The 21,500-nt window shown below is 49.9% G+C and overlaps 8 protein-coding genes across 8 annotated transcripts; 5 read left to right on the top strand and 3 right to left on the bottom strand.

Moving 5' to 3' along the window:
• Positions 1-3,895: 3,895 nt before the first annotated feature.
• Positions 3,896-6,458, top strand: AA0111_g6787 (hypothetical protein; the record flags this gene model as incomplete). Its single annotated transcript, XM_028653047.1, has 2 exons — positions 3,896-4,717; positions 4,773-6,458. 2 exons carry the CDS (start codon positions 3,896-3,898, stop codon positions 6,456-6,458), a joined length of 2,508 nt encoding a protein of 835 aa, XP_028505868.1.
• A 2,428-nt stretch (positions 6,459-8,886) lies between these two features.
• On the bottom strand, positions 8,887-10,338 carry AA0111_g6786 (hypothetical protein; the record flags this gene model as incomplete). The annotated part of the gene is made up of 1 exon (XM_028653046.1): positions 8,887-10,338. The coding sequence occupies one exon, from the start codon at positions 10,336-10,338 to the stop codon at positions 8,887-8,889; it is 1,452 nt and encodes a 483-aa protein (XP_028505869.1).
• A 1,783-nt stretch (positions 10,339-12,121) lies between these two features.
• On the top strand, positions 12,122-12,927 carry AA0111_g6785 (hypothetical protein; the record flags this gene model as incomplete). The annotated part of the gene is made up of 2 exons (XM_028653045.1): positions 12,122-12,476; positions 12,527-12,927. 2 exons carry the CDS (start codon positions 12,122-12,124, stop codon positions 12,925-12,927), a joined length of 756 nt encoding a protein of 251 aa, XP_028505881.1.
• A 433-nt stretch (positions 12,928-13,360) lies between these two features.
• AA0111_g6784 (hypothetical protein) lies at positions 13,361-14,518 on the top strand (the record flags this gene model as incomplete). The annotated part of the gene is made up of 3 exons (XM_028653044.1): positions 13,361-13,433; positions 13,486-14,067; positions 14,124-14,518. 3 exons carry the CDS (start codon positions 13,361-13,363, stop codon positions 14,516-14,518), a joined length of 1,050 nt encoding a protein of 349 aa, XP_028505882.1.
• Positions 14,519-14,674: 156 nt separating this feature from the next.
• On the top strand, positions 14,675-16,774 carry AA0111_g6783 (hypothetical protein; the record flags this gene model as incomplete). The annotated part of the gene is made up of 4 exons (XM_028653043.1): positions 14,675-14,814; positions 14,907-14,978; positions 15,035-15,555; positions 15,615-16,774. The coding sequence occupies 4 exons, from the start codon at positions 14,675-14,677 to the stop codon at positions 16,772-16,774; spliced, it is 1,893 nt and encodes a 630-aa protein (XP_028505877.1).
• Positions 16,775-17,329: 555 nt separating this feature from the next.
• Positions 17,330-18,730, bottom strand: AA0111_g6782 (hypothetical protein; the record flags this gene model as incomplete). Its single annotated transcript, XM_028653042.1, has 1 exon — positions 17,330-18,730. One exon carries the CDS (start codon positions 18,728-18,730, stop codon positions 17,330-17,332), a length of 1,401 nt encoding a protein of 466 aa, XP_028505878.1.
• A 536-nt stretch (positions 18,731-19,266) lies between these two features.
• On the top strand, positions 19,267-20,464 carry AA0111_g6781 (hypothetical protein; the record flags this gene model as incomplete). Its single annotated transcript, XM_028653041.1, has 5 exons — positions 19,267-19,343; positions 19,402-19,408; positions 19,480-19,783; positions 19,830-20,172; positions 20,323-20,464. The coding sequence occupies 5 exons, from the start codon at positions 19,267-19,269 to the stop codon at positions 20,462-20,464; spliced, it is 873 nt and encodes a 290-aa protein (XP_028505879.1).
• Positions 20,465-20,479: 15 nt separating this feature from the next.
• On the bottom strand, positions 20,480-21,483 carry AA0111_g6780 (V-type proton ATPase subunit D; the record flags this gene model as incomplete). The annotated part of the gene is made up of 5 exons (XM_028653040.1): positions 20,480-20,741; positions 20,790-21,174; positions 21,233-21,243; positions 21,297-21,409; positions 21,469-21,483. 5 exons carry the CDS (start codon positions 21,481-21,483, stop codon positions 20,480-20,482), a joined length of 786 nt encoding a protein of 261 aa, XP_028505880.1.
• Positions 21,484-21,500: the final 17 nt, after the last annotated feature.

Raw genomic sequence — 21,500 nt, 5'->3', positions numbered from 1 at the left:
TTTGATGGAACCATAGCTGACAGAAGGTTCCAATCTTTCGTGAGGCCTATCGTCCTGTTTAGACAGCATGGGATGGAAGTCTCCCAAGACTGAACATATGATGATGTTAGAGGAAAACCGATCCACAAAGCGGGACCTTGCCCATTCAGATCATCGTGAAACTTCTACAGCTTCTCTTTTGGAGATTCTGGGACTGACCCTAGTTCACGGGCAATATTACCGGCGCTTCTCCGACGGTGCCTTGTTGGCTGTTGTACTCCGAGGAAATTTAGGGGGGTAGGTTGTTCAGTGCCGCGAAGTCTATTCCCGCCGTAAGCACCATCGTATGAAATCACGAGCATGTCGTCCTTCACAGTACGGAGAACGTCCCGCAAGGGCCTATTCAACGCGCTCTCGACTTGAAAGCTTTCTTGCAAAGTCTCGATCATCTGAGGGACGACAGTCAGTCATACTTCCAAGATTGCGGTCGGTACTCAGGGTTTCTCACCTTGATAACCGGCGCTTTGAGTCTGAGCGCATCACTTTGCGGATTATCTTCAGGCTTGAAGGAAAAGAATGATGATCCCTCAAGGCCGCCCGCAAGAAGACGTTCGTGTTCGAACTTATTTAGAAGCTCATACCCACCAACGTACCAGCATACAAATTCCAGGAACACACATCCCATTGCCCAGACATCACATTGACTACTAATTTGTCCGTCAGGCAGTCGACATTCCGGCGATTGATAGGATCTGGAATATGGTACGGTGTAATTGTCCTGCATGGAGTTTCGTTGTCCATCACTGAAATGCGTGGTTCCAAAGTCGGAGAGCTTTAGAGTTCCAAAGCATCTGTCAGACCGCTTGCCAGGAAACCAGAGGATATTCGCAGGTTTGATATCGCCATGCCGACCGAAAAGAGTCTTTCGGTTTGGAGGATCAGGCGACTGGTTCGATTGTGGGTGGCGTTGCGCAGACTTAGGGTTTGGCTCTAGTGAAGTGTCACTCGAGAGCATCATTGTGCCAGATGTCGTGTCATAACGGTGTATTCGGGAGACCGCCTCAGCTATGCCATAGCACTGTTGTTTCAGCCAAGTAGAGAGTTCGGCGCTCTTACCCAACGATGTTGGGTCGTTCATTTTCCAATATTGATTGAGATCCGCCTCCGCCCATGGGAGTATCAAAAAAAGGCAATCATGCTGCTTATAAGCCGCAACTAAAGGCAACAGGTGATGATGTAGATGTTGCTGTTTGCGCAAGTTTCGAAGCACATTGAGTTCATGGGACGCCTCGGGATTGTAGGCGCAGATCTTCTTCACTGCAACCACGTTATTAGGAGCCTAAGGAGACCGTTAGTCAGCGCGGGAAATGTGACAGAATTCACTTTCCTCTTGCTTGTTGAATTCGTGATGATCTGGATGTATTTCAGCTTTGTACACCTTACCGGACGCGCCCCAACGCCTCGTATTTTCCCACCGTGTGAAGGGTAAAACTTCGTTCACTGCTGCTTTGAAACACGGATGTGTTCCATCATCTAGTTTGTTGAATGTGCGTGCAAGAACCCACCATTGGCAAGTCACAAATTGCTCAATATCGCTGGGTTCTTTAAGACACTTCAGAACGGATTGCGCATCGCCACGGCGGCGTAATTGGAAATTTTCAACCTCCAGAGGAAGATCTCTATCGCAAACCCGTTCCTTAACGAAAGCCTTTATCTTACGTTGTCGACCCATGAACACCAAAACCGCAAAGATTTTCCGGTAGCATGGTACGTCAGGTTGAGTCGCTGTGCCCTCCGGAAACCCGACCTGCCCATGTCGTATGTGCTCATGTTCCATGGATGGTTCGACTCGGACATACTTGTTCGATGACAGCCAGGGTCGCTGCAATATCTTTGTCGCGAAATATTCCTTCTTTGATCTTGACAATTCACGATTCACCAACTCCTGCGTGACCAGTCGGTCGAGGTCGCCGTTTGGTAGAAACTTCCTATGAGTGGAATCATCGTCCTTTAAAGCTACTATGAGCTGATGGTCGAGACGTGATCGATCAAAAACGGCAGTGCGTATTGGTTTACCAGTTTTTTCAGGCTCTTGCCACTGTGTCTTTTTGATCTCACTTCCTTGATCAGTTTGCTGGCCCCTTTCGGTCTTCAACGAGAGAGAGTTAACGGCGGAGCGGTTTCTTCGTGGTGGTGTTCTGCTTTCAATGTTTGTCGTGGCCGCTTGTCCAGCAATGTTTTCAGATTGTGTCTTTCTATGGGCCTTCACATTCGGTTCTCTGGGAGACTTCAAGTTGGGGAAAAACCTGCTAACACTTATAGACCTTGGGCGAGATGATGGACTTTCGTTTTCATCGTGTATTTCATTTGCTGCCACAGCTGCTCTGGCCGGCTGTGCTACATCAGTTTGCATGGCGTTGAGAAACCCCCCAGAAGCTTTCGTTTGTCAGAAAGAGCCCAAAATTGTAGATCTGTAACAGTCGCTTGCCTTGAGATGCGTGCCTAGCGATATGATTCTCCACACCATATTCATTAGAAACCCCCGCAATGATTACTTCTTCAGTACTTTCATCTGAGTGGACTAGGTATTTCTGTACGGTGTCATGCTGCTCAAGCTTTTTCAAGGTCTGGTCGGTGTGTTCGGCCATATCTTGCAGTCAATATGTGGGTCTGTTGCAGCCTCCTGGAAGTGTCTGAGTCGAGAGATCCGCGCCTGAGATTCTTCGGCTGAGTGACTGGATCTGTCGCTACTGAGACTTGGCAGTTTATAGGATTGGAGGAAAGTAATCCACGATTTCTCGTCGATGTCAACTCCTGGGGCGGATATGGCCATACCTGGTGCATGGTGGCGCGTCCAGATTAGGGAAAGTGAACCTTTCCTCCTAGGCTGGCCTGGTTCAGCTGACACTATGTGCTGGCATAGGTATCTGATACGAGGTGGTGTGGATGGATCTTGTCCAGACTCCAACCATTGGGGGCCCATTGCCGTGGACGCAGCATGGTCAGATCAATCAATCATTCCACAATCGCATTACGTACGGTGGGCACCGCCTATATCGTCGAATGGCAGATTCGAGGATATAGTAAGCGATTACTTATCTGAGTATCCTCGAGTCCTATCTGAGCAGCTCCTGTTGCTCAAGTGTGCGACTTCGTACCTTGTCTATCTGAGTACTAGAACGGCATCCTTAGCTGCCTCATGGCGAAACTCTTTGCAGCGTCATTCATCGCGATGGTGGTCGAGCACAATCAAGATTGCGATCTTCCGATAACAACATTAGCGCGCGGCTGAGATTAGCACGAGGGCTCCTTCATTGGCAGTGATATGGCTCTAGCGTGTCGCATAGAAGATGGTGGGAGGACTCTAGGCCGGACCCCACATTCGCCACACGGGAGGTCCTTCGTTCCGCTTTCAGGTTGCCGCTGCACTTTGCCTTACCGCTGCCTTCTTCCTAGAGCCCATGACAGCCACTTATACATATGAGCTGCACGTCGAGTCCAGCCACAATAATGTTCATCTGCGCTTGATCACCGATGTATGCACATCGCTTTCCTGATATCCTCACTAGTCAGATCCTCGACTGCTGATTCGCAAGGCAGAGCCGAATCCCATCTCGCAAGGCGAATCGCCCATGCCAGTACAGGCATGCTGGTAAGAGCATGCACCTGCTGTCGCTGTTTCCTCTGCAGCGAAGCGTAGGTCAGGTTCCGGTGAATCCACGACAGCGGATGCGATGAGCCGCGGATGATGGCTTATCTCGAGATGCCGTAGTGCCACTGTCGAATGTCTCACACCCCAAGCTTCTATACCTTTGTCTTGTGACATGGAACTATTGGGCTCAGTACATTCACTGCCAGCCTTATCACAGCCTTTCGCAAGCGCATTCGTATGTTTCAAGCAGTCTGGCCAGACGATATGGCTATTGTGCGATCGGAAACAGCCGGCATCAGTACAAGAAGAGACAGTAAAGAGGAAGTGAAACATGGCGAGCAGGTAGTGGAAGGTGACGGCAAACATACGAGAAGTCTCGACTGCAGAAACAGCACTCCGCTAGGCTCAAATTCCAAGCCTGCTTCTGCTAAGTTACTGCGGAAGCGCCTGTTGGGCCGCATCACTTTTGACTTGCAACTGAGCATGTTCGAAAAGACGAAGAACAAAAAGTTCTTCCCACGACACATCCTCCAAGACATAATGCCGAAGACCTCGATCAATCAAGCTGGCAGCGGAGAAGATCCGGCTGACACTGTGCTTAGACTCATGGAAATTGAACCGAATATTGCAAGCTTAGACAACCGAGCGCTTGCAAATCACATCCTGAAAAATTCGAGGATCGTCTTCCTTATCCTACTTTGGATAAAACACGATCAGCTCTATGAAGCGATGAAGCTTTTCATGGATCATCCTTTCACAGACAGCAGCCTGCCCCTCTCAGCGTGGTCTGGAGACCAATTGAAGAACAATTCGGAGAATCATTTATTCTCACGTATGGAAATTGGTCACAGTAGCCAAAGTGCAGCAGAAGATCCCATATGGGATGTGTCCTCCATCAATAGTTTTGAGGACGCCCAGTGGATGTTTTTAGCTCCAAAATTCTCAACGAAAGAACAGAATGGTCATTTCGACGAACGCTGCCCAATCCCTTTCATCGATCAAAGCACACACAAGAGCAGTGGGGCGCATGGCATCGTTCATAAGTACACAATTCACCCGGCGCATCACGAGGACCTGCTTGATCCGGTATGTTTAACTCATTGTCTGTATTTCGTCCATCTAAAGTGATTTTCCTGTATAGGTCTCAAGCGAACCTTGCGTGGTTGCTGTTAAAGCCTTTAGGAAAGGCGGAAAACACGTTGCTACTGATGTAGAAAACGAAGTCAAGGCTCTTGAAATGATGAATACGCTCGAGAAGGACCATATCGTTCGGTTTCTGACATCGTTCCAACGCGGTGCACCGGATGATCTGGAATACTTCCTCTTATTTGAATGGGCCCATGGAGGAAACCTTGGCGACTTTTGGAAACAGCAAGCTGAACTTCCGCGGACGGCCGAATTGATGAAATGGCTGATCGGGCAATTGCGCGGCCTTGCAAAAGCGCTCACCGCTGCTCACGGTGCAGTTTGCCGCCATGGAGATCTGAAGCCTGCCAATATTCTCTGGTTCCGCGATGCCACATGTCCCTACGGCACACTCAAAATCGGCGATTGGGGTGAGGCAAAGATCCACAAGGACGTAACTTCATTGCGCCACGTGGATACCGATGCTGGGTACGGTACGAGACGCTACGAACCCCCCGAAACTGGTCCGCATTCACCAAGACAAGGCCAAGGTTTGCCCAAGCGTTCCCGGTTATACGACCTTTGGGGTTTCGGCTGTATCATCTTCGAATGCACCATATGGTATCTTTATGATATGGAGCGACTCAACAAGTTCAATAATAGTAATTCGGGAACATATGGTACTTCTGACTTCTTCTACGAACGCGAACGCGCTACTGGAATCGCAAAGGTACATGGCGTGGTGGAACACTGGATGGATCACATGTCAAATGACGCATTGTGCCGCTCAGAAGAAACAGCCCTCGGTGATCTTCTTGAAATTGTCCGCACAGGGCTGTTGGTTGTTGAGCTTCCTAAGGGCGGTGGCTTCGTATCTCAGGCTGATGCACCGAAGAATATCAAGGCGAGATCTATTGAGTCCGCTGATACCCAAACGTTTACAGATGCGCATGATTCTCATCCAACGATTCAAGTCACTGCGCCAGAATCGGCAAAGCTTGATGATGCTGCTGAAACTTCTAACGCGCATGGCATCACTCCAACATTCAACATCACTGAATCATTATTTACGGAACCTACTGGACTGCAAAACCCGGAACCAAAACATAACGTCAGGCTTCGTGCCGATGAGCTTGAGGAAGATTTGAGTCGCATCCTCCAAACTCAGAAAGGGAACCGCTACTGGGATCGGTTTCAGGATCCAAGACCCGAGCCAGTGGGAACCGACAGCTCTTCCCGCTTGCTGGCGCCCTCTGCCCCTCATATATCCACTGCAACCAATCTTCGCGTTCCTACAACTCATAAGGTTGATTATGATCATCCATCATTGGACCCAGAGGATTGGCAGCTCGAACTAGACAACGTATTTGCCGCGCAGCTCTTATCTCGATTGGTAACTATTACCAGAACTCCTTCACCTCAGAGCCTGCCTTCGGCCGACCTATGCACGGGTTGTAAAGAGTTTGGTGAGCAGTTACCACAGACGGATTTCTCGAAGTCATACATGACCCGGGCACTGAAATGCAATGCGGATGCCAAACTCTGCAATCTGTGCTGTTTACTATGGCAGACTCACCAAAGATACGCCTCCACAGAGTGCAATGAGGTTCGTTTCTATCGCATGGATTCTGCTATGTATATGAGCGGTGTGAAAAATCCCGTGTGTACCTTACTCCGGAGCAATGGTAAGCCAGCGCTTTGAAGTTCGATCGTCCAATATGTACTCACTGCTGTTGCCGACACAGATCCTAACAGTCGAGCACATGACATCCAGATCGGGCTTGCTGAGCTTCCGGGTGTCGGTACGCCTCAGCAGTTTAGCATCGTAAGAAGCTGGCTTGATGACTGCGACAACATGCACTCCCACACGTGCAAACCGTTTAAAGACTTGCGTTTAAAGACCGATGCGACTACCACAATGCCAACCCGTCTCGTATACGTTGGAAAAGATGGAGACGATATCGTCCATCTTCAAGAGATGAAAGGCAAGAACGCTGTTAGTTGGATCGCACTTTCTTACCGATGGGGCGATTCTTCGCCTTTTTCTACAACCCGACAAAACCTTCACAGTCATATCGAGGGGATGAAGCTGACAGCGTTACCCCGAACTTTCCAAGATGCCATCAAAGTTACTCGGGCTTTGGGACACAAGTATCTTTGGATAGACTCGCTTTGCATTATACAAGGCAAAGACGGTGATTTCAGTGCTGAGTTCAAGCGAATGGAAGATGTGTACAGTGGAGCATACTGCGTTCTGGCCGCTAGCTGTGCCACTGATCAAAGATCAGGGTTTCTGCTGCCTCGCGTAGCAAGAACGTCCGTCGCTTTGAATCACGAAGGTCGTGGTGGCGGCGGTGGTACGATCTACGTCTGTAGCTTCATTGAAGATTTTCGAAGTCATGTACTACAAGGTGCCTTGCACAAGCGTGGATGGGTCTTACAGGAGCATGCTCTAGCTCGACGAACAGTGTTCTTCACCGAGTATCAAATGTATTGGGAATGTGGCCGTGGAGTTCGATGCGAAACCATGATAAAAATGACAAAGTGAGTGCCGTGCCTCGGGGTCGTCTTGCTTAGATCTTCTTTGAAGGAAACTGACTGTGTTGCCAACTTACCAGCCAGCTTGCTGCTTTACTTGGAGATCCAGACTTCCCTAAGATCCTCGACCCAGCCAACCACGGTGAACGCATTTCCAGGTTTCAAGAATTATATCAACAGTATTCTCGACTCGAACTCTCGTCGGACTATGACCGTCCAACAGCCATCGATGGCTTGCAGCAGCGTCTCATTAGGACGATGGGCGTGAAAGGCGGATTCGGCGTCCTGGACGATGGCAGCAATCAAGGCTTCCTCCGCCGCAGTCTCTTATGGCGTCGTGGAGAGGATACGCACCACTTGAAACGGATCGCATTTCCAAATGATCGAGAGCACGTGCCGTCCTGGTCTTGGATGTCAGTGTCTGGTGGTATTGATTACCTCCATCTGCCCTGGCAAGGATACGACTGGCAAAACATTCGATCACCACCATGGGGAACTTCATCATATTCAGTTTTCAGCAATGCATTCGTTGGAAAATCACAAGCTTTTAAATGCCCGAGAGAAAGGAAGCACGGATGCGACATCGTTTTCGACGACCCAAAAGATTGTGAGCTTCCAAAGCTCATGGCCATCGTTCTAGGTATCGAAAAAGGCTCGCGGGCTACCGAGGAGAAGACACATTGTATACTAGTGGTCAGGCCAAAGGAAACCTTCAGCCAAGATGGTATAACGTTATATGAAAGGGTCGGAGCAGGTTACATGCCAGGGGAATATTTGGAGGGGCTTCCACAGGCCTGCGCTTTGATATGAACCATTTTTTCAATTGTCTTTCTGTGACCGCAGAGATTCTGATGGCTAGCCTTGAGTTGCAATATAATCATGACCACTGGTGGATTCTCCACAAAGAAAGCTACCACAAAACAGAAAACCAGGAATCAGGGCCAACCGTGCAGCTCATCGAATGCGTGTGACGACTTTGACAAACCATTGTTGCAATCTGGGATGAGATCGGTTGGATCTGTTCCACATGATTGAACTATGTGAAAACAAGTCAGACTGGAGTAGACGGCAAGATCTGGAGTTGTCGTAGCTCTTCGCCACAACCACGTGGCGTGGTATACTGACCTATCACACGAAGACCGTGTGGAGAAGAGCCCTAGGGTTTATATGCACATCTAGTAGCGAGAGGCTGCTGCGACAAATCATGCACCTTGTCAGGCATCAGGCGATGCAGATGCGGGGTCGGTTGGGCTGTGTATAAGGCTTCCACAAGTTGTCCTCTCCCACGTCCTACAATTGTCAAATACTGTACATACCACCAATCCTTTCACTTACCTCTTACTAAACTCTGTATCCCATAGGTTCTCCGCTTGTCCAATCAGAAGTCTGGCGCACATGTCTTCCGTAAGGTGTATCACCAACGATTGTTCAAATTGGGCAGCGACCGGAGAAAACAAATGCCACGAGTGTCTAGACAAACAGGGCACCTACCGTCACGATTTACCACGCATATCGGGTGACCGAGAGATGATGTAGGGGTGCTGCTAAGCATGGTGCTGACAGTGCTAAATGTGATGCAGCATATCACAAGACTATCGTACGCTCAGGTCTCGTTCCACGATGTCAGCGAAGCGGCGACCACCCTTTTCGAGATCTTGTAACAACCACTCAAACGGTCTGACTAGCTGCCGCTCGCTTGGAAAACTATCCTCGCAGCCCTTACCACGGTACATCTTACCTGTACCTACACCAATCCTCCGATAAGAGTCAACATCGTCGTCAGATCTCTCAAGTATCAAGAAATTATGGTACAGGTGTCTCTGGTGATGGATAGAGTAAAGGCTTAGGAGTAGAATCGACTGCTCTTTGTCATGATCGTCAGGTCCATTCGACCCTTCATTTGGTCGGTTTTCTAATGCTCCGGGAGTTCTCTTCGTATCGTAGTACGGTATCGAAGCATCGATAGAGAATTCACAAGTGGCCCGCTGATCTGTACTTGGCGAGTACGTCGCTTCATCGATGCAAATTTTGTATGCTTGAAAATCGTGAGAAGATCGTCGCAACACAGCTGACACAGTGTGACCTCGAATCCTCAACCATGCGTCCGGTGCCTTGCTATATACATGTTTGCCAGCACTTCTGTAACCGAAATCGATAAATGTCGTGTGTTCAATTCGATAACCAGGATACGAGTGACGCGCAAACCGAAAGTTGACAGCGCCAGGCGAGGATGCCCACGAGAAACTGGGGCCGCGCCGGCCTGCAGATGACACGGTTGGTCCAAGGTCGCGTTGCCAGACTAGATCATAGAGTATAGTCTCTCTCCATCCACCAGCGATGTACGTCCATCCAGTTGCAGTCCCAAATTTGCTTGCTAAACCGTCCAAAGCTGGTAGCTTGTCGGCAGGGTACCTCAATTTGCGGGTTGAGTATTCTTCGACGATCTGGCTCCAACTCTTGGAGAGTTTCACGAAATCGTTGGCAGCTATCGGTCCAGTAGGCGTGGGAAATAGTGGTTGCGATGGAGATGTATTATGGTGGCATTCGCACGCCTTGAGTGTTCTACACGTCCATTGCAATTCTGCCCCGGTGAAGGCTATAAGTCGTCTGGAGAGCATTTTCTCTTGCAAACCCCATGCGCGTTGGTCAAGTGGATCAATGTCCCTCGAACGCCCAACTTTGGCGTGAATTCCTCGAGTAATCTTCCTCCTTGCTTTGAAAACGACATCGGTAAGTTCTCCCTTGAACTCGCTATATAATTCGGCTTCCTGATACGAGGATTCCCGTGCTGTAAAAAAAGTCTGATACGGATCCGTGGACAAAGAGGCTGCGATTGTGATGGCAGCGCCCTCAAAGATCTGTCCCATCTTCGCAGCCTGCTCTTCCCAATCCGCGGCATCATCCTGGATTATGCAAAGAGTGTCGATCCATATATAGTGTATGTTGAGGCTCCACGCCATCGCAGCCGCATCTTGAAAAGCTATAGGCAACGCGTCTCGATCGAAGCCATGCTTCCTCTCTTCATAATTCTGGGACGTGGTCATTGGGAAACCTCGGCCGCCCCATGAATACGACAGAGTAGCATATACACCCTCTGTGTAAGCAGCTGGTTCGAAGACCCGGTATCGTGGCTTGGATATATCGACTATGCGTTTCGGAAGGTAGGTACAATTGGGATCGTGACATTTCTCATGCTCAGTTCTGCAACTGTAGAAATTCTCCCTCAAGAACTGCACTGACGCATTCAAGCTCGATACTTTGGCAACGTCGTTCCCCACAATAGGGTTCTGCCTTATGTTTGCTACATGGCAATTCTTAGCCAGAGCTACCCATGCAGAGGGGCATCACAAAAGAGCAAGCTTACTTGAACATGAATAAATTTCCACCACTTCGTGAATATCTCTGTTGAGTGACGCGTGTAACTCAGCTGGTGACTGTCCGTAGAGTAAGAGTTCGACCCGCATCTCTACTGACACATCTTGCAATAGCTGAAAGCTTTGCTGAACAACATCGCAGAAGCAACATCCTTGCTTGGCCGATTTGCTAAATTCATCGAAAGAGCGATTTGGCAGAACAGTAAGGCTAGGACGCTGAAGCTTGTTAGAGCCGCGCGTGTGAAAGAAGCCGAGGCAGTCGCATATCGAGCAACACACTTCTGCCTTTTTATTGGCGAGCATCCAACCCATGGCGCATGAGTAGTAGAGTGGTGCCGTATACGCTGACTCTGAACTGCAAGAGATTGTGATGAAAATTGAGGGGCGTGGCAACGACGACATCATATGTAAAACTGAGTTGCACAGCCTGCAGGCTATGCAGATACGTGGGCATACATCTGAAGCCAAACCAATCGCGATCAAGCGCATTTGTTGGGCACAACTTACCGCCTCATGCGCAGGAATTCAAGTCAAACCGAATGCGGCAGTTTTGAGGCATCGGGGCAACCAGTGCTTTCATGCCTACAGTTTGGTCATCGCTCATCTCACGTGTACTGTGGCCTTAGATATTATCCACATATGCTCTTAACGGCCAACAATCTCTGAGTGGGTGGCATATCGCACGTTACGCAATTGTGAAAGTCGTGCGCTTCATGTACAACCTTACATGCAGCGGTGTCCAAATAAGTTCAACTTTGATGTTACACAAGGCGGTGTGCCATTAGTTGACGCCCTCGTTGGTGAACCAGGTAAAGGACCTTGCCTATTCCAGACTAACCTTCAGGCTTTCTGGTATCAAAACAAAATTTCAGTATTCAACACCTTCAACATAACGTAACCTATAAAAATTTTGAGAGAGGCATACAGAACAAATTAATAGGAAGAATCTTGTCCACATATCGCTATATTGCGCAGCCACATACAGACAGCCGTCGTGACACGGATACTAACTTGATCTGGGTTGTCCCTTCGCACACGGGCTTTGTTCCATCCCTACTTAGGATACGCACAGCTGATTTAGCTAATTAGACTTTAGTCTACATATCATTCGATGACGTAATGAGTGCTCTCTCTGCGACAGAAGAATATCGTGCTTACTCATATGTAGCGCGTAGACGTCTTGTTACAAAAGACGTGACAGACCATTTGCGAGGTTGCGCGAGCGCCTTATCAACTGGCCAGATAGCCTGTGCATGTGGTGACGGCCGATAACCAACCGCCCCCTTGCTCACGTACAGGTCCTGTCATTCGATACAGCTGTGCCTTCTACATCAGGCCAAGGGCAGAGAATCCTACTTACTGGTGGCTTAGTCCAAGTCCCTTTTGCTTAATGTTAAATGGAGGGGTCAGCACCACCTTAGGCGGCCGTTCGCCTCGTTGCTCTTCGAACAGTATGTCGCAATTCAGGGTCAGGCAAGCAGAACTCCGCGATCTGCCACGCGTTACAACAGTCAGCCTCGCCAGCTTACCTGACGACCCAACATTCGTGTGGCTTTACAGGTACAGGCAACAATATCCTGATGACAACTACTTTTTCTGGCTGCAAGTATTCAAGACTTATTTGTATACCCCAAACATCACGTTCCTCGTAGCTGAAGAAGTCGCGCCATTGGATAAGAAAAGCGAAGATCGTGGAGAAGCAGTAGCGACAATACTCGCTTTCGCAATCTGGGAGAGGAATGAGAAGAGAACGGCGACACAGGCTCTAACCAGTCTGTACAATAATTGCTCGTTGGAGACGATACACCGTGAGCATTCATGCGTGAACCCTAATCTGGATGCCGCTGAGTAGCTATAGGTTGTGTCACCAAGCTAGAGAACTGGGCCATACGCCAGGAGTTTCCGCGGCGCGATGCCGATGTGAATCGACTGGGGGCGTTTGAGAAAGGGATGAACTACACGCACTCAAAGTATTGGGAAAAGACATACCCCCAGAACTTCTACCTATCTCTGCTCGCGACCCATCCAGACTATCGTCGGCGAGGCGCAGGTACTGCGCTCACTCAATGGGGTATCGATCAAGCCATGACTGCTGGCTTCGATGTTGGGCTTGAGGCAAGTCCAATGGGATTTCCACTATACCAGCATTTAGGTTTCATCCATTTGGAAGACCATGTACTGAAGGCGGATAACGATTCTACGAGTGTAGTGTTGAGGATTATGTTATACGAAAGGGACCAGAAGTCATTGTCGGTCTGATTCCTGGGTATCAGTTTATGAGAGAGGCTTTGGCCTGTTCTTGTTATGTGGTGTTGAGTTTGGGTGCCGAGCCGCCGTTCGAACGGGAGCGGAGATTGGAACAGCGCCCGAAGTACCGACGGCCCAGTGAACTGCTACCGCGCGTCTCCCTAATTCCATCTCTTCTCAACACCGTAGAGCCATGCGACCGTGCCACCGGGAACGGAACAATAGCTTTCATTTCTCACTCTTCCAGAGATGTATCGTAGCGCCGAACGAGGCATGCTTGACGTGCGGGACCGGATGGTATGTTCGCTCGCAGTACCGCTCAGGATGAAGCTATAAGAGCGTAGCAGTCGCTTCTATCAACCGCATCATTGATCGCAATCAAATCTTCGTTCTAATTGCTGAGCCTTCTATCTGAGAGTGCTTTCCTTGTAATAAACCCTCCATCATGAGCATCGGAAGAGCAGCAGCCTCACGTGTGTGTGGCAAACCTGTAGGCCCCATCGGATTTGGAATGATGGGTACGCTATCATGCACGAAACGGAAAAGAACTACTCCTAACAGACTCCTCAGGCTTGACTTTCCCTCCTCCGTTCCCCCAGTTTGAGCGCGAGCATCAAGCAAGCCTACTGAAAAAGGCATTGGACCAGGGTGCCAACCTTTGGAATGGAGGGCTTCACTATGGCACGCCAGAATCAAACTCGGTACACTTGCTGCGATACTACTTCGAGAAGTACCCACAGGATGCTGAGAAGGTTGTCCTTAACATCAAGGGTGCCTACGACCGTTACACTGGACCAGCAGGAAGTCCGGAGGCCATCCGCGCATCTGTAGAACAAGCTCTTAAGGGGTTGGGAGGCGCAAAGGCCATTGACGTATTCGAGATGGGTATGAGGACTCTAAAGGACCATATGAGATCGATAGCTAAGGACATTCTAGCCCGCGTCGATCCCCACACGCCCATTGAGACGTCTGTAAAAGCCTTGGCTGAGCTGGTAGAAGAGGGCAAGATTGGCGGTATCGGCCTGTCCGAAGTCAACGCGAATACCATCCGCAAAGCTCACGCTGTGCATCCTATCGCATCCGTAGAGATTGAGTTGAGTTTGTTTACACCCGATCCGCTCCACAATGGCATTATGGACACATGCCATAAACGTAAGTCGATGCGCGCTGAAGTCATTGGAAGACCAACATTGATAACGAAATCCTAGTCGGCATCCCTGTCATCGCGTACAGTCCGGTCGGACGAGGCTGGCTTACGGGCAATTTCAAGAAGATCGACGATCTGTCGCCAAATGACTTTCGAATTCAGATGTTCGACCGCTTCAAGCCTGAAGTTTTCGATCAAAACTACAAACTTGTCGAGGCCGTTGAGAAGGTCGCCCGTCGCAAAGGCCTCAAGACATCGCAGGTCGCTATCGCTTGGGTAGCGCGTCAAGGGGCGATTCCTATTCCTAGATCCACCAATATCGAGCGCGCCATTATGAACAGCAGGCTATCAGAGTTGAATGATGAAGATATGAAAGATCTTTACAAAGCACAACAGACCTTTCCCATAGCAGGTAAACGATACGGAGGCGCACACGAGGACCTACTGAACGGTTGAACTTTGCGCCGTAAAGGTCATGTTGGAGATTTCGGAGTTTAGACGGACGGGCAGATACATCCGTCGCTTTACCTAGTCCCATCTAGTCTGTTCCTCCTCATCATCATTGTTGCCTCCCAAAGAGTGCCAACCTGCTATTACGACACTTCAGTCGCTATGGATTCATCAAATGAAGAACTAGAAGACGCAACAGTCACTTCGCAGAACACTACTCATACACATCATGGATCATGCACAGTCTGTGCGAAGGCCAAGAGCAAATGCATCAGGCGCCCAGGAAACGGCGATTGCGAGAGGTCAGTGACCGCATTATCGTTCGTTGGATAGCACGGCAAATCGATCTGCAAAATGCGCAGGAAACAAGACGACTAATTCAGTGTGTACTTAGATGTATACGATTACACAAGACCTGCCAGATTCGGGAGCCAGTGAAGCGCAAACGACAGGCAAGAAAAACCACGTAAGTCAGCTTGAGCCACGTTTTTACTATAGATCAGGATGCTGAGTTGCAAGCAGACGATCTGCTCAATTGCAAAATCTCGAAACAAAGCTCGCAGATATAGCCCAGGCTTTGGCCGGTAAACAAGCACAAGAGATGTCGGCAGGATCGAATTTGCGGAGTCCTATATCACAGCAAATGAACGGACTATATCAGGAGACCGATGATATATATCCAACACCGCTGGTCATAACTCCAGATACTACAAGATCTAACGACTTTTTGGCCTCTGCTCACGACCCACCACTTGAGACAATCCATTTCGAACACGTACCAACAGGAATGAATGTGACGGATGCCGACGTCTTGCTCGATCGCTACCGGAGGCTTATGGCGCCTCACATGCCTTTTATGGTGATTCCGAGTGGCATCAATGCTTCCAACTTGGCCGGTAGCAAGCCATTTCTCTTAAAGGCTATCGAGACGGTAGCTTACTTTCATGACACGGCAATTCAACAGCCCATGGTGAAGGATCTCATGCGACAAGTCTCCGAGAGGATGTTGATCAAAGGCGAGAAGTCGCTAGATCTGCTTCAGGGTAAATACTCCCACATACTGCGTATGAGATATATACTGACTCTGTAATCAATACTCTAGGCATGTTAGTGTTCGGCAATTGGTATAACCCACATTTATTCGCACCACCAAGCCACACAGTACTCCTGCATCTTACCATGGCGCTCACCCACGATCTGGATATCGACCGTGCACCAGGATTCTGCGAAAAGGTGGCTTTGATGGCAGCCTCACAGGCGCATGGCGTACCACAACCGGCGAAAGTCGTAACAAATGACGAGCGACGTGCAGTGCTTGGAACATTCTATCTAACTTCACAGATTCTCACATCGTTTCGGAAAGTCGACACTCTACACTGGTCTCCTTGGCTTACAAAGTGTTCTGAAGCACTGACGCAAGCTAAAGAATATGAGAGCGACATTTTACTTGTACAATTAGCTCAGAGCCAGCGCATCATGCAGGAAGCCATGGGCACAGAATGTGATCATGCGCCAGTGAGCTTTTACGCCAAGTCGTTCCTCAGCGATGTCGATGACATTGAGCTAGCATCCGCGAATGGAATGTCAGCGATAGTGCTGCGTTTGCAGCAAGCTTGTACCCGGACTGCTATCTGGGAACGCTCATTTGGGAACTTAGCCAATCATACAGTCAAAGAGAAGGACCTACGGCAGAGATTAGACGGCATGTGGCACTGCATGGACGCTGCGAAAAGGTACACAGATATATACCTGGAGTTGCCTGTCGAACACTATCCTCTCGTTCCTTTCGGCGTTTTCGCCCAGTTTGCGTACATCTTCGTCGTGCTTGTCCGCGCGAGTTTGATCGAGATGAACGGCTGGGATGTAGAAGCTCTGAGATCGTTTATTGACTTCTCGTCGTTTTTGGAAAAGGCCTCGCAACGCTACGATGCTGTGTCGGCATCTCGTCCTGATGGTCTGGTCCTGAACAATGAGGCGTTTGCGAAGTGGTCTGCTAAGACAAAGTGGGCGAAGTCATTCTACGATACCAAGTTCTTGCCTGTTGATCCGAATGCACCGACCGTCAATCAGCCTCCGCCTGGGTGTACAACTATTGAAGCGGACGAAACTCAGGAGTCGCGTAGAGCTCTTCCAACGCCACTGCAAGTTCCAGCAGAATTCTCAACAGATACTTTCGCTTTTGAGGATTCGATGTGGGATAGTCTCGACAATCCGGCAATCTTCTTAGGAGACATTGATTCCGCGTTTGCCGACATACCATGACGTCCTGTATTCTAAGAGCAGCAGACAAACAAAGCGAACTGTATGGGAATCCCACAGGAACTCGTTCAGTGCATTTCGCAACAAACGATCTTAGCCCAATCATATCTGGGACACCAAAACTGGGCGAGTGTATAGGCTAGCTCTGTTCAATTCCACTATTACTATGAAAAAGTCATAGTAAGACATGGTGAATAGTAGGGTTGGAAAACTATTACCCTACTCCTCCACTCTTTGGAGCAATAACACCCAGCCGACTATAACATTAACCTAAGATAGACCGACGAGCTTTGAAATCACCTCTAAGCCTTTGAAAGCAAAAGAGCAGCCAAATCATATATCTCAATGTCTGATATTGCAGAGTAGCCTTGACCGATGTACTATTCACGAGACAGCTCTTTTCGAGTGGTTGTACTCGAGTAATCATAGCCTGAAGGTGTCTATCAGGTTTATTTGAGTGTCAACCAATACAGAGTACCGCAAATGACTCTAGGATATACCATGGTTTCATGGTTAGTTGATACCGTCCAAAGAAACCATACTTCTTTGTACACGAATCTAATCTTTTCTTCTACCGCCGATGAAGAGTGCCGCCAGAACCACTGTGCATCCACAGATACCAGCAAGCACCGCGTTCATATTTCCGTACCCAATCGTCTCTCTTAGTTTCCCTGCCAGCAATGGGCCTACAGTCAGTCCACCGCTCCATACCATGCTGTTGATGCCGTAAAGTTGTGCGTACGGAGCTTGCTCGAACATGTCTTCGTTCGCCTTATAATACTTCTCGACAAGATTGCCAGCTTCGACGAAACTGGGGCTATTAATTGCTGCCAGCCCCACTCCATTCATCGCTAGTAGTCCAGAGTAGAGTGCGATAAGATGTCCATTGTCTAGCCTCTGAATTATACCTGATTCAGTCGGAAGCCGGAGTAGTGCGAGCGCTGGTATCAACCAGGAGAATCCAAGGATAGCTGCTGGCTTCGTACCATACCGGTCGACACACCACCCAAAGACTGGGCCCAGTAAGAAATCCGCACCGCCAAGCGGTAGAAAGAGCAGTCCAGCTTTCAAGCTGTCGAAGCCAAACTGCTCTGAAGCTACCAGCGGCACGGTAGCATCGAAAGACCCAAGCAGAAGAGCTTGCATGAAGCCGATCCAGATAGCGGTCAAGAGACTAGCATCGCGGAACAGCATGAGGATAGGAAAGTTGCGTGTAAAGCGATTCGTAGGCTTCGGCAGGCGATAACGATCAATCGTAGAGTGGTTGTTTGGTAGAAGAGGTGTCTGTTCTGTATCTTCGTGGTCATTTCCGTCTGGTTCCGAGGCATGTGAATCAGGACTAGAGTACTTTCCGGCCACCTTCTTCTCCACGACGAGCACTCTCAAAATAAAGTCGATACCAATCAAGCCTATGCCAACGCCAAAGACGCCTTTGTATCCAGTCCTGGCATATAGAAGCCCTCCAACCATGGGCGAGAACAGTCCGGCGACTGAGATGAAGCTAAAAATGGTGCCCATAGTCTTGCCTAGATTCTCGTTTCCAACGGTCTCGATCACGAGAGCAATGCCGATAGTCCACACCACGCCACCCGACGCTCCCTGCAGGAACCGGGCAATGGCCAGAACAGCAACGCTACGTCCGAGAGCGAGAAGGATAGTCGAAAGGAGAAGCAGTATAAGCCCGAGGAGAAACGGCAGCTGTCGAGACGAGGACCATTTGTCGGCTAGGATACCAGCAATGGGAGACGCTGCACAGGAAGCGGCCGCATAGACTGCCAGAAGGTTTGATATAGTGCTTTGAATCTGCGAATCTGGAAGATTGATACGGTCCTTGAGCAGAAATGGAAGTACCGGTACAATAAGCCCATACAGGAACAGATCCACGAATGCGCCCATGCCCACAGTGAAGACGATGAACAATGGATGTGACCGCCATCGCAGCCCTCTTGGTGGGGACATTGTTGAAACGACTCTGAGAGTTTATAGTGTGCTGACAGAACTCCGGATCGGAACCATAAACAAATGCAAGATTGATGGTCCAGCTCACTTGAAAGGCTTCTGAAGAAGTTTCCGCACGAGCCCTTAAACATATGCTGACGTCAGTGCTCGCTGAGAAATGCAAGCGGCCAGACCACGCGTAGCAGCAACGGAAAATAGACGCGAAAACTATTGGCGATACAGAAGAAACATTGCATCGATAGAAGAACAGCCCAGATCATGTCTACACAGTCGTCCATGTCGCATAGGTCAGCTGGGGGACTACAGCTCTTGTGTTATGTTGCGAACCAATAGCCATGGCTCCTGTCGTTTTGGGAAGATGGAAAGGGCGAGACACTTGGTGCAAATGGCAGTCCCGAAGTGCTGCGCTCGCCGTCACGTGGAGACGCAGCCTAGCGTGCTTGGCGCGGATCTCGAATTCGAGCTCCCGATAGCTTTCACCCGCTAGGTGAGACGACGCCGTACAACCCCACTCCACACACAACAGTCGCTTCAAGATGGCGGACAAGATGGAGGGCGTAGTAATGGGCGGTGGTCTCGTAGACCCCAGCAAATACCCAGTGCCCATTGAAACGTAAGTGCAAGATCATGCCCAAAAGGTAGGTCCCCTTGATGCTAATGGAGAACCACAGAATTTACGTGAGTTGAAGATGAGGGCGCCAGCAGCGCACTCGCATTGCACTCGGCGGTGCTATTGCTGACAGCACTAGGTCAACAACCTCGAGGAGCGCGTTAAGATCGATACCATGAAGCAAGCCTTGACTCGAGTCTTCCAATACTACGGTCCGATTCTCGATGTTATCGCGAAGAGCAGTCTGAAGCGCAAGGGCCAGGCTTTCATTGTCTTCGACAGCGAAAAGGCCGCGCTGGAGGCGGTAGAGGAGATGAACGGGTTCGAGATGTACGGCAAGGTCATGAAGGTGCACAGGGCGAAGACACATAGCGACGAGACGGTCAAGCGAAAGGCGCCAGAATTGTTCGACGACCACAAGCGCAAGCGTCTGACACTCAAGGGTACGCGTCTTCTGCTCCCTGGCGTTTCAAACACTAACCGGTACAGACTTCAAGCGCGCCGAAGAAGATGCGAAGGCGCAAGCCAACCCAGTCGCTGCAGAGAAGCCTCGCGCTGCCAAAACTGGAGCGGCTGCCGTGCCCGACGAATATGTCCGACCCAACAAGACGCTCTTCCTACAGAACATTCCCCGCGATGTCGACGAGGAAGACCTCACGACGATATTCGAGCGCTTCGAAGGCTTCAAGGAAGTGCGCTTGGTCTCGGTCAGGGCCGTGGCCTTTGCGGAATTCGAAAACGAGCAGTTTGCGATTACAGCGAAAGAAGCGACGGCCAACACGCCGATCGGCGCAGAGGGCAAGCCCATGAAGGTCACATACCAGCGGCAACAGTAGGTTACTGTACATGGATTTATTGCTATGGATTTATGCGTTTATGATACCTCGTTCGGCATTCTCAGATACAGGCTGGCATAATAGAGTCTTATTATCTGAAGGCCCATCTTCACATCTACATGGTACAATGCTCATCTCTTATTTAGCTTCGCAGACGACGCTCAGAATTGGGATGGATACGGAATGTGGTCTTGGGAGGCTGTGTCGGCATTCTGGGAAGCCCGAGAGTTCAAGCAAGGACATGACGAGTTTGTCCTTGCGAGGAGATACAAGAAGAGGCCCTACTAGGCGTCCGTCGACAACTCAGAAGATGACGTCCTCGTTGTCCTCGTCGCCGAGCATGTCCTTGCTCTCGGCAGCATCTTGTCTCGCATCACTCTCATCCTTCTCGTCCTCCTCGTTCTTCTTCTTTGCCGCTACTCTTGCCGCTTCTTCCTCGGCAGCGTCTTTCTGCTTCTTGTTGGACACTTTCTTCAGGCGGTAAAACTCTTCTCGGTCTAGCTCGTCGAGCTCAGAGTTGATGTACTTGATAGTGTTCTCGGTGCGGGGGATAATGACGTGCTCGCTGTTGGCTGTTAGTTTTGGCAGTTGTCTGGAAGGAGATGATACCCACATGGCGTTTACACGGCGGTTGACCACTTTGATGACCTCGTCCAATATAACAAAGGCAGTCTGCAGACTAGCCAGTTCCACCAGCGTCTCCACTGCCCTTGCATACGTCTCTCTGCATCTTTGTACTTGCTGACCACCCTTGCCCAGACCTGTCAGGGCAAAGTCGTTGTTCTGCTCGACGGTAAAGCTTTCGAACTGAGGGAGGAAGACACCAGAGACGTTCTCTTGTTTTGTCCGCACACGGAAGCGGGCTTGCTTTGCGGACTCCTGGATCTGGTAGCCAATGTCGCCGCCGACGGCGTAGGTGACTTCGGCGAGGGAGAAAGCAGCAACCTGCATGACACGGCCCATCTTGCGCTTCGCCTCATCGATACGGCGCGTTATTTCTGGAAACGGCTTCAGTTACACGGGCACATGGTGGGGGAGTCTACGGCGTAGTCGTACCTCGGAAACGCCTGCATACTGTCAGCGAAGCTTGGGGAGATTAGAGCAGACAGTGAGTGCATACTTGGTGAGGGCTTCACTCTTTCGCTTCAGCAAGTCGTGGCCGGTCTGAGCGCCCTTGAGCTTGCTCTTCATCAGACCCAGCGACTGCCGCGTCGCGAAGACGGCCTCTCGTGCCTGGGGATCGAGTTAGCATCATCGACGGTGCTGCATTGGATAGCTATCGCTGGCCGTACCCCGCTGCCAGACATGTTTGCGGCTCGAACAG

The sequence above is a fragment of the Alternaria arborescens genome (genome assembly GCF_004154835.1).
Source record: "Alternaria arborescens strain FERA 675 chromosome Unknown contig_14, whole genome shotgun sequence".
NCBI lineage: Eukaryota > Fungi > Ascomycota > Dothideomycetes > Pleosporales > Pleosporaceae > Alternaria > Alternaria arborescens.
This window is presented reverse-complemented; position numbering and strand designations above follow the sequence as displayed.